Source organism: Mus pahari, chromosome 10 (genome assembly GCF_900095145.1).
Source record: "Mus pahari chromosome 10, PAHARI_EIJ_v1.1, whole genome shotgun sequence".
Lineage (NCBI taxonomy): Eukaryota > Metazoa > Chordata > Mammalia > Rodentia > Muridae > Mus > Mus pahari.
The window spans coordinates 112,692,431-112,704,861 of NC_034599.1; the positions used below are offsets into that span (position 1 = coordinate 112,692,431).

General features: G+C 46.1%; 1 protein-coding gene across 1 annotated transcript in view; it reads right to left on the minus strand.

The window, feature by feature from the left end:
* Scn11a (sodium voltage-gated channel alpha subunit 11) overlaps positions 1–12,431 on the minus strand; it is a 69,040-nt gene that overhangs the window by 45,896 nt on the left and 10,713 nt on the right. Inside the window, exons 6-10 of the mRNA XM_021207846.1 lie at positions 10,568–10,741; positions 9,745–9,811; positions 6,935–7,076; positions 5,728–5,925; positions 4,695–4,868 (exon numbers count right to left, since the gene is read on the minus strand). Coding sequence (XP_021063505.1) covers positions 4,695–4,868; positions 5,728–5,925; positions 6,935–7,076; positions 9,745–9,811; positions 10,568–10,741 — 755 coding nt within the window. The remainder of the gene's footprint in view (positions 1–4,694; positions 4,869–5,727; positions 5,926–6,934; positions 7,077–9,744; positions 9,812–10,567; positions 10,742–12,431) is intronic.

The window sequence follows — 12,431 nt, forward strand, 5'->3', positions numbered from 1 at the left end:
GAGAGAGAGAGAGAGAGAGAGAGAGAGAAGAGAAGAGAAGAGAAGAGAAGAGAAGAGAAGAGAAGAGAAGAGAAGAGAAGAGAAGAGAAGAGAAGGAGGGAGGGAAAGGAGGAGGGGGAGGAAAGGGAGAAAAGTGAGGAAGGGAAAGGTGGGGAAGGGAGTCAGAGAGGGAGGAGGAGGAAAGAAGAGAAAGAGGAAAATTAAATATTTTTTTAAAAATAGGTGTGGTGGCTGGGTGGTGGTGGTGCATGCCTTTAATCCCAGCACCTGAGAGGCAGAGGCAGGCAGATTTCCGAGTTCGAGGCCAGCCTGGTCTACAGAGTGAGTTCCAGGACAGCCAGGACTACACAGAGAAACCCAGTCTCGGAAAAAAACAACTATATATATACACACACATTGGTTCACACCTTTAATCCTAGTACTTTGGAGGCAGAGGTGGGGAAATCTCTATGAGTTTGAGGCCAGCCTGTTCTACATAGCAAACTCTAGGACAGCCAGAGCTACATAATAAGATCCTGTCTCAAAGAACAAACAAACAAACAAAAACACACATCTCTAGCTTCAAACGCTTCACATTTTCCCTGCTCTCCCCTCTGCATAGACTGAATGAACACCTTGTATTGGCTTTAAGACCTTCTGGGATTGCTCCCATCTTACCAATATAGGCATATAGGCTCTGCCAGCATCCCCCAACCACACACATACATGTACATGCACACACTCACATATTCACATACACACACATCCACATATGCATGCATACACAGACAAATACACACAAACACACACACACAAACGCACGAGCATACACACATGCATCCACACGCACACACTCATGTGCATACACATCTACACACATGCTTTTTAATGGGCCATGGTCTCCTGCCCATCTTTGCTTCCAGACCCTGGCTGTGCAACACATGTTGCTCTCTGCGCTGGCAACACCTGCTCTTCCTTTTGCCTGGTGAATCCCACTGGCTTAGACACTACTTCCCTGGGGATCTTTTCTGATTTGCTACTAACTCACTGCTGATCCTCCAACTGCGGTCATTTCTAGGTTGGTTTGTACCAGAGATGCTGCTGGTTTGGTTGCCTTATCCATATGTCCTAGGGCCTCACCTCAAGCACTTCCTCTATAGCCCCAGGCCCCTCTGTCCTGTTACACAGCAAGTCAAAAACAGCAAAATTATGATCATTGGTCCCTAGCAATCTGTAACCAATGATGGACTAAAAAATATATATCCAATACAGAGAGACAGACAGACAGACTCTAATAACCTAACTCCATGGGGTTCAGCCTCCAGCTACTTTGGGTGGAGGCGGCTCCACTGTGTGCTGTCTTCCTGAACACATAGCACTCTCCTCTCCCGGAGGAACGTCTGCTCGGGTAACCTACTGGCACTCTGATGCCTTTGGCTTTGCTTCAGAGTGAGTCAACAGCCACACTGTCCTTTCCAAATTGTCTGTGCCAAAGGACACGCCCTTGCCTGCCTGTAGCTACTCTGAAAATGCTCCATTTGGCAGATCTCAGATCAGGTTCACCTGTTCTTGGCTCAGTCTGGCTTCAATAAACATTGAATGACCACCACTGGCAGCCCAAATTTAGAATTCTCCTTTATAGTACCTAAACTGATTTAGATATGTGATAAAAATAAAACGGAGTTCAAGGCCCTTCCTCCTATATAACGCCTGGCTCATCTTAACCCTTCTCATCCTGATCACTTAACTCCCACTGTGCCACAGCCTAGATGCCAGACATTTCTGCTGGGTCTCTGAGCCCGCTTCCTGTAACTGAGATATGGAGTCTTTCTGTTCCTGGGATTCCTTTGCCTGTGTCTTTTTTCCCTAAATAACACTCAATTTTTAAAGATTATTTATTTATATATTTATTTATTATGTACACAGTGTTCTGTCTGCATATATGCCTGAACACCAGAAGGGGACGCCAGATCTCATTATAGCTGGTTGTGAGCCACCATGTGGTTGCTGAGAATTGAACTCAGGACCGCTGGAAGAGCACCCAGTTTTCTTAACCTCTGAGCTATCTCTCCAGCCCCATGCCTGTGTTTCTGATCCATCTTTGCTTCTGCCTCAACAAGCCTGGGTACTTCGGCTTATATTTTAATAGTTTTCTGTTCACTGGCCTCTGTATTATAGGTAATTGTATTAATAACTTGATGTCTTCGTGAGAGTTTAAAAAAAAATCCTTGTTAAGGTTTTCAGGTTGTCTGTCTCCGTCTGCAGACACATACATACTAGTTACGGATAATGTTGACCACTGGGTTCAGTCTTATAGGGATTCAGATGTCTTTTGAGCATAGATAACACTTGAAAATGGACACTTATTACTTTACTAAAAAACTAGCTCTGGAGATGGGATTTGGCCTATCCACTTTAGATCCAAGCATGTTTGTCTAAGAGTTTTCTCCAAAGCCTCCTTTCATGACTCTGGGACAGGAAGGACATCAACCACCATCCAGCCCAGGGCAAAGACGTTATGTGTAAACAGGAGGGAAACCATTCCCCGTCGAGATGGCTATTATTATCTTATGGTATTTGCATTTTTTCTTTTCAGTTTTTTGAGGTTTCCCTGTGTTGCCCTGGCTGTCCTGGAACTCGCTCTATAGACCATGCTGGCCTCAAACTGGGAGATTCATCTGCCTCTGCCTCTCAAGTTCTGGGATTCCTGTCAGTGAGAAAAGCTGAGATCAGTGCCCACGACCCACTGAAATCAGGTCAAGAAAATGACCGTTGAGAGGCTCTAATGGGACATGGGACATCAACGCCTCCCTCTGTTTGCCACTGTGGGCATTGTTTGGAGGACTCAGAACTGAAACTGGCCTGAAGCCCTCCTTACATAACCCGTGTCTCACACACTCTCAGCCTAACACACTCCAGAACTACCCGGGCTCTTTGGCTGCTGCCAAGAGGAGACCTGACTGCTGCTGAAGGTGTGCACCCTCCTCCATAAACTGCTTCCGCACCAACAAACCCAACCCGGCTTGAGGTGAGGCACAGGGACCAGACAGGAAGTCAGCCACAAGCCTCCTCCTGTGTGGGCGGCTGGTTCCCTGCCACTCTGTCTCCTTCCATTGATCATGTCTTTCCTTATTATCCCCATACTTGACATTTTTACACTGCCTTTTAAATGTTTTACTCACTGAACTCTCCCACTAAACAAAATGTTTCACATAAGATTTCCCAGTGGCTCTCACCCTACCACAGCTCCATCTGTTCCTGAACACGTAGCAAAATAGCTTTTCGATGCTGTGGAGAAACTCCAGCCCAGACACAATTCTTATCAGGAGTCCTGTTTTCTCTGGCTCCCTTCCTCCGATGACCTGCAGATCCCCGGTCTTCTGGTACTCACTTTGGTGCAGAAGTCCTGGTAAGAGGGACTGGTGACCATCACCCTGAGCCAATGCTGTACCCATTTCATCTCACCGGCTCACTCCGGTTCTCCCAGCCCGACTCCTCCCACTCTGTCCACCTTCCTGGACAATCTCTCAGGTTTTCTCTGCAGCAAAATCAACTGTTTACAATCCCCTAAGGATTTTTTTTTTTTAAGTTTCTCCAGTAATGCATGACAGCAATCACATGATCCAAGGGCAGTCAATCAAGTTAAGACTCTCCTGCTAAGTGACCAGAGGATACCTTCCTTAATGGTCCCAGAACTAACCCCCTTTAACAGCAACCCACCTCCCCTCAAAGCAGGTAAAGAACTGACACCCTATTCCCTGCTTCTTCTGACTCCCTCTCTCCTTATCTCTTCCCATGCTTTTTTTTTTTTTTTTTTTTTTTTTTTAGGATTTGAAATGAGAGTGAGATCACAGATGACTTTGCCCAGCTTGTCAGTGAGCACAGAAAGATTATGTCTCACAAAATAATTTGCCTCACCTTGTGCAAACAACTTTAGGAAGGAGAGAGTGTGCGGGAAAGATGCACAGCCGACCCTATGGCTGTGACAATCTCCTCATTCCCAAGCCCCCCACCTCACTCTTGCCCCTATAAAGGATGGTAGCCAGCTTTGCTCCAGACAGACCCTTCAGTTTCCTGCAGAAGAAATGCTGCCCCTCGCTGTGTGTGCTAATAAACACAGCCCTGTCTGAAGGTCAGACCCTGGTCTCTTTCTACCTTCCAGCTCCCTAGGATGCCTCAGAAATCTAATAACCGACAGGCTTGTGAGTTAAAGACCTTGTCCCCAGATGGTGGTCTTACTTTTGGGAGGTTATGGGCCCCCTGGAGCATGGTGCTTAGCTGACTGACATGGGCCACCATGAGTTTTGAAGGTTATGCCTCCTGTTGCACCTCTCTGCTTCTTGGTCATTTGCCACAATGTGACTGGTCACCATGCTGCCTCATTCTCCTGCTAACTTAGTCTGAGCCAATCATGAAGCTATACCTTCCCTGCTAGTACACACTGGAAATCCCTCAACCTGGACCAAAATAACTCTTTAGTCCCTGAAGTTGTTCCACTGGGAATTTTGTCACAGTGACAGAGAACATACGTCTCACATGCACACTGTGACTGACTGCTCACACATAGACCAGAATCACCACACAGAGGGCTGGGTGTGCACACAAGCACACCGACAGAGAGAGGATTGGAGAGGAGAGTAGTTCTTCATCGAATTGTTGCAGAGCCATTCCCCTGGAGGCGCGGTCACACTGTTGATCCCCGGGAGAAGACTTACGTTTTTAGAGGCATCGTCCTCTGAATCAGACGCTGAGGCTCGAACTGTCTTGGACCCTCTCATAAAGAAGGACTTTCTTGTCTTACTACCAAAAAACTTCCTCTTCTTTGGGGAAAAGGATGAAGCTTGGAGGGAATTAAGGGAAGTTCTGTCAATTCCCATGGCAACCAGCGCCTGTGAGAGAGAGCAGAAGCAATTAGTGAACAGATTATGCCTCCCTGTGAAAACGCAGATGACCTCAACCTCAGGGAGCTACTCTGTGGTCTCTGTCACACTGGACCCTTTAGGTGGCCCCTTGCCTCATTTGAATGCGTAGCTGGGCTCAGGGTTTGGGGTGTGGCTCAGGGGGTTTTGTTTGTTTGTTTTTTGTTTTTAACACAGGCCTTGCTGTTGCCCAGGGCAGGGTTAACTCTCACATGCTTCCCCATGACTGATCCCCAGCACAACACCTCGAATGTGCTAGGGACTCGGTGTGTATTTATACCTGGGGACGCTGAGGACTTACCATGGGATTCCATGGGATAAATCTGAGGTATGCAGAAGACAGCAGAGTGTAAAACTACTGTTACTACCGTGAAAATCTTAGGACCGGAGGATGTGATGGCAGGGAAATGTCCTAGGATGGTGCGTAGCTAGGCTGGGATTCCAGGAAGGGAGGAACTGCACCACCTCCAATGATAGAGCCCCAGCCCTCCCCAGTAGAGGAGAATGCCTTCGGATTTGCCTAAGAAGGTTCGCCACAGAGCCTCAGTGTGCACATAAATAAATTACATTCTATAGCCAGTAATTTGGCATGCGTTCTTAGATGGTACCAGTTCCCAGAATTCAATAAGCATTGAGACCACACTCTCCAGAACCCTGTGTCCAGACCCGTTTGAGAACAGCAGCAACACAGCCAGCCTGCATAGGGCTCCAATTCTCAGTAAAACACAGGACACTAAAGGGCTGAGACTGGGCCCCAAACCACCTTCAGCCTCCCTCACAGTGTCTCTGGGTTCCTGCTGGCCCCTGGAGCAGCCCCTACTGCTCCTACCTCCTTCTCCTCCCTTAACAGCTGCTGGGCTTCCTGAAACATCTTCTCCTTGGCCTCTGTCTCAGCAGCTACATTTCTATTCTGTTCCTCGTAAGCCATGGTGACGACGGCCAGGGTTAAGTTAAGCAGGTAGAAAGAGCCCAGGAAGATGACTACCACGAAGAAGAAGACAAAGTAGATCCCAGAGGTCCGAAGGATCTGCAAGGGGCAGAACACAGTGTACAATATCTGTTGTGCCTTCCATAGTCCAACAGGTTGCAGATGCTCAGGTCTCCAGCAGAAGTGTTTAACCATAGCCCAGGGCAGTTACGAATGAGCTGAATACAAAATCGTAAACTTCCTTAAAATATGAGATATGTTGGAATATTTTATAACTCAATCACATGGTTCTTTTTTTTAAGATGTATTTATCTTTATATGTATGACTGTGGCAGTTTTTGCTGTTGTGTGTAGCCAGAATAAAAGGTGTCAGGTCTCCTAGGGCTGGAGTGACAGGCAGTCATTGAGCTGTATGATGCGAGGCTGCTAGAAACCCAAGAGGATCAAGTGCTCTTAACAACGAGTCATCTCTCCAACCCCGTCTGCACGGTTAAGAGCGAGCTTTGTGAACGGCCAAGTATCACTGCACCGTCTTGCAAAAGAAATACATGCGTGATCTCAAAACCTGCAAGCGCAAGTGAACACCGCACCTCCCCACCCCCGGTGGCCCACAGTACTTCCTCTTGGCCCATTGTATCCAGAGAAGCCAAAAGGCAAGACAGCCACCGAGTCCACAGTGACATAGCAACTCTTAAGCCGTCTTACAGTGGAACTGCCATACATTCATAGAGAGGCCAATCTCCCTGAGTTGACTGTCCATAACTCTCTCAGTGATGTTTGTGAGTTTTCAGAAAAGGCAAGAGAGAGAGAGAGAGAGAGAGAGAGAGAGAGAGAGAGAGAGAGAGAGGGCGCTAAGGCTGGAAGCGCAGGCAGCGGGTAATGCATGAAGAAAGAGTTTGTGCTCTTATTTCCAGTACGGTGTTTCATTGTCTAAGAGTTTCTAACACAATCTCTGAAGCAGGATTCAATCATACATCCAACTCAGATAAGCAAGAGATGACAAAGGAGGAGCGGGAGGAAAGGTTTTAAATAAATGATAAATGGGTTGTTTAGGCAGGGAAGTCAGAACGGGGGTGGGGGGGCGGTTAGAGAGAATATAAATAGGAACCTGTCGATAAAGCTTCTCCCAGGAGTCTTGAGTCATAACCCGGAACATAGCGAGAAAAGACCAGCCAAAGTTGTCAAAGTTTGTATAATTATAATCTGGGTTTAATGTGGTTTTATTGCACGTAGAACCATCAGGGCAGGGTCTAGATATTGGAAACAAGGGAATCAAGCAAAGATTAGATTCACTACCCCCACCACCAGCCCAAGTTCCTCAAGAAAACATAGAGAATGGCTGCCTCCCCACACCGGCCCTCTGCCTGCTGAGTTTCCCTGACATTCCCTCAAGGACTCTCACTGACCCTCCTAAGGGATCAATGATGAAATCGTATTAGCCAGGTGTTCATTGAAAGATTAAATGCAGGTCCAAGGCACTATAGCAATATAAAGACCCACATCCCAGGAGCCGTGGGAACCAGACAGACCTGTCAACATCCCACCATGGAAACAGGAGTCCCTTGAGAGGCCCCACCCTCTCCATGAGCAAGGACTGATAGTTAGTGGTCGCCAAGGAAGGGGCATAGCCACTGTAAGCTCCAGCACTCAGTAGCTAACCTCCCAGCCTTGTTCTTGTAAGCAACCCTGATTAAACTCAGTGGGACACACACACACACACCACACACATCACACATACCATATACACATACAAACACACACCCACCACATATATACCACACACATATACACACACCACACACATACACACATACCATACCACATACCACACACACACACACCATATACACACATACAAACACACAGCATACACACACATACCACACACCATACACTACACACACATATATACATACACCATACATACATACACACTATACCACATACACCACACATACAAACACACACAACACATACATACCACACACCACACACACCATACACACATACACACACCATACATATACACATACTACACCACACACATACACCATACATACACATATACACACACACCATACATATATACACACTACATCACACACCACACACATACACACACCACATACCCACAAACCACACACATATACACCATACACACACATCACACATACACACACCATACAAATACACACACAACCACACCACACACAGACAACCACATACCACACACACATACACACACCATACCATGCACCACACACACACACATACACAACATACCACACACACATACACACACACACACACCACATACCACACACACACACACCACATACCACACACACATACATACACACGCACCACACACATACACATACAACCACACCACACACAGACAACCACATACTACACACACATACACATACACACACCACACCACGCACACACACATACACCACATACCACATACCACACACACATACACATACCACACACACATACACACACACCACATACCACACACACATACACACACACACACACACACACACACCACAAAGGAAGAAAGGATAAATTGGAAAGAAGACATGTTTCAGAGGGAGAAGGAGCAGTGTGGAAATCCCTAAAATTCACTATCTACGTGACTGACACCAACAAAGGATAAAAAGAAAAAGTGAAAAACAAAAATGAAATTAGAGAAAAGAACAGAAAAAGAATGAACTTTGGGACAATGGTGATTTGCATAATTTAAAATAAAAATGTTGTAGCCTAAAAAAATATGTACATAGTAGTTATTAAGGCTCCCTCCTGAGTCCCTGGGTCCTGCCTACCACAGGTACAGTTAACAGCTAGCTCTATAAGCTTCCAGATTTCCATGGAGAGAGAAACACACATTGATTTCTTCGCTCATCCACATGTATCTATTATAATAAAGCCATGGGCGTGTGTCTTACCATCCTTCTGAAGCCCCTTCGTGAATATCGCCTGCTCTCTTGTGGATTAATATTCTGTGCTCAAACAAGGAGGAATTCCTTTTTGGGTCTTATAGTCCTAGTATTTATTTAACTACTCACCTGTGAAAGATTCACACATGCATTCCACAAATTTGAAATATCATTGAATTTTCTACATATTTATTGTTAGTGAGCTACCGATTCCACGTAACTGGAAGGAAACCTACTGGCCACACTTGCAAATGACTTGTTGTTGTTTGGTTGGGGGGGGGGGNGNGACAGGGTTTCTCTGCATAGCCCTGGCTGTCCTGGAACTTGGTCTGTAGACCAGACTGGCCTTGAACTCAGAGATCCACCTACCTCTGCCTCCCAAGTGCTAAAATCCACTGCCTCTCATGTGGGATCCCGTGCAGCTAAAAAGTAATTTTCATTTAAATAACACAAATCTAAGCTTGTGTAAGCCAGGCATGGATGTACATGCCTATAGTCCCAGCTATTAGGGAGGCTGAGGCAGGAGGATCCTAAGTTTGAGCGGAATATAATGAGTAATGTAACGGAATATGTAATAAGACTTTGACTTTAAAAGCAAAAGTTAGGAGCCTAAGGTGGAGTTAACATCACTGGCTGCTCTTCCAGAGACCCAAGCTTCCATTCCCAGCACCTACATGGTGGCACACAGCCACCTGTAACTCCAGGCCCAGAAGACCTGGTGCCCTCTTCTGGCATCTACAGGTACTGCATGCACATGGTACTCATGAGCAAAACACCCACACACATAGAAATGAATAAAATTAAAAAATAATAATTGAAAACTAAGGTAAATAAATAAACCTGCTTAGACACAGGAAACTCATCACTGGGAACTCCGATCGCTGTACTAGTCAATACATGAAAACTATGTGCTCATATCCCAAAAAACTTGAGCTATGGTTGACCTAGAGGGACAGTCTAGACCTCTTACCTGCTGCCGAGCCAGTTGCCACACATTATGAAGTCCTCGCTATCATTTTCCTTTACAAAGCAATCCTCTAAGAGAAGAAAGCCACAGATTTGGATTTTTAAAAAAGAAAAAAGAAAAAGACTAATATGAAAAGGAATAGCAAATATGTCAGATTACTCTTCAAGCAGCTGGATTTTAATTCTCTGAAGTGATCAACATGGGCATCCATCAAGGAATGGAGCCTTAGAGAGAGAAGAGGAAGGAAGGAAAGAAGGATGGAGAGATGGGAGGATGGGCCCTCCCCCTTCCCCCCAAGATGGAGGCCAAGGTGGACAAGACTCAGCTGTGACTGGTGTGAGCAGACTACATGAGGTTCGGGACTCATTAAAGAGGGGTAAGTTGGATCTCAGGGCAGAGGAAGCAGGCATAGAAGAAGTATCGGCATTGAAAAATAAGTAAACAAACACTTGAGAGGAGGGAAGGGTCTTAGAAATTTCTGGTTCCCTCTGGCCAAATCCAGGTATTCTGAACGAACTCAGAGCCATGGCGGTGATCCAAGAGGCAGGGAAGGCGGCATCTGTTGCTCTGTGCGCTCGGCTTTGAGACATTCCTTTTCCAGAGAAACTCAAAGAATGAGGTAATTCTCTACACTCTGTGTGTGTGTGTGTGTGTGTGTGTGTGTGTGTGNTGTGTGTGTGTGTGTGTGTGTGTGTGTGTGTGTGTGTGTGTGTGTGTGTGTACTGTCTGGCCTTGCTCCTAAGGACAGAGTAATCAGACCATAGAAGTGAGGAGTAGCTGGAAATCAAGCATGCACAAATACAAAGGGTAAACAGCAGGAACTTACTGTTGGATGAAGGGTTAGGGCCACAGTTGTTCTTAATGCATTTCTGGTTCAGAATTCCCATGAAGAGCTGCTGACCAACTAAGGCAAAGATGCTGAGGCAAAAGAGAGTGAGGACCATCACGTCTACCAGCTTCTTCACGGAGCGCAGCAGGGCACCTACGATGACCTTCAGACCTGAGGGCATGAGATGTTTGGGGAGAAACATCCCTCAGGCCCTGACCAGACATGGGCAAGGGCCAAGCAGAGCTTAACAAAGGCCTGGGAGGCTGTCGGCTGCAGGCTGGGCATTGAGAAGTGACCTGCTTATGATTCCAAAGCCCTGAGTGCCTAGCCTTAGATGCCGTTACCAAAGCGCTGAGCCCAAGTCTTCAACCCTGCCCTTTGCCTGCCTCGGGGCTGCTTTGAGGAGCCAGTGAGGTGTGGGGAGGGGAGGTCACGGCAGACAGATGCAAGCGTCTCTCTTGGGGTTGGCTTCGAAGGCACTTCCACAGCTGGGGGTCACAGGAAGCCCACCCCAGAGAATGACACAGACTTGTAGATAACATTTAGTAACTACTGACAACTGTCAAGGTGTAGGAAGGGTTATGAGGCATAGCTGTACTGTGGAGCAGAGGTACATGCTAGGGCAGAGAGGGTGACTACATCTAAATAGTGGAAATGTCCCAGAGGAGTGGCTTAGACTGTCAGTGATGTTAAGGCGCTTTCCTTTCTATTCACCAACTCACTGGAGAAATATTAGTGAGCGCGTGCTACATCCACGGCAAAGATACCAAAGATACAAATGAGATTATCTTGGGGTGCACTGGCAAATGTTTTAGACTGAGTCTTCAGGCAAAGGGTAGGAAAAGCCCTGACTCGTAGCATTTAGAGGTCCCCTTCCTCGCTGAGCTGTCTGGTATGGATCCTAAATCCCCCATACCTTTAAGCTATACATACAATGCCACTGAACAGTCTCAGATTCCTACGGAAGCTCTGAAGACCCCAAACGGCCAAAGCAATAGGTCCTGCGTGGAGGAGCAATGATGTCGCAATCACCATACTTGATCTCAAACTAGATGGCAGGGCCACAGTAATGAAGCAGCCAGAGGATGTGTGGTCACCAACAAGAGAGAACGCAGGACCGGGAAATAATGCCACCCGGGTCCAGCCACCTCGTTTTGACAATGTGTCAGAGACAAACATCAGATAAGGAATGTCTATTTCTGCAACAGACGATGCTGGGGAAACTGAAAGTCCATACACCGAATGTCAAGCCTCAGTTTGTACTTCTGCACAAAAATCTACTCAAGATGGATTAGAGACCTCATTGTAAGATCCGAATCTCTGAATCTGTCAGAGAAAAGCAGGAGAAAACAATTCACAGTGCAGGTGTAGATGGGGAAAAGATGCTGAAGGCTCGGGAGACAGGTCCAGGAACAGGGGCAATGCACAGGAGCAAGGTAAGGAGGGAGGCAGCGGACAGAACAGGACAGACCTTTCCCAGTGCACAGCTGACAGAACAGGACAGACCTTTGTCAGTGCACAGCTGACAGAGGAATGGGTCAGGGAAGCTAAGAAGAACTCAAAAAGTTAAGCACTAATAAACTCATCCATGACAAAGTCAACAAATGAATTCAATAAAAATAAATATTTAATTGTTTATTTTTTTCACTCATTTATTGTTTATTTGAGACAGTGTTTCCCTGTATAGAAACCACTGTCCTAAAATAAGAAACATATTTAAATTAAGTTCAATGTATTTAATTTTTCACATCATACTTTAAAAATGATACTGTCATAGAGTGATTTGATAAAGTCTTAAACAGAAGAAGAAATGGGAAATTTTCAGGTTATCAAGCCCTTTTTCTCTTTTTTTTTTTTTTTT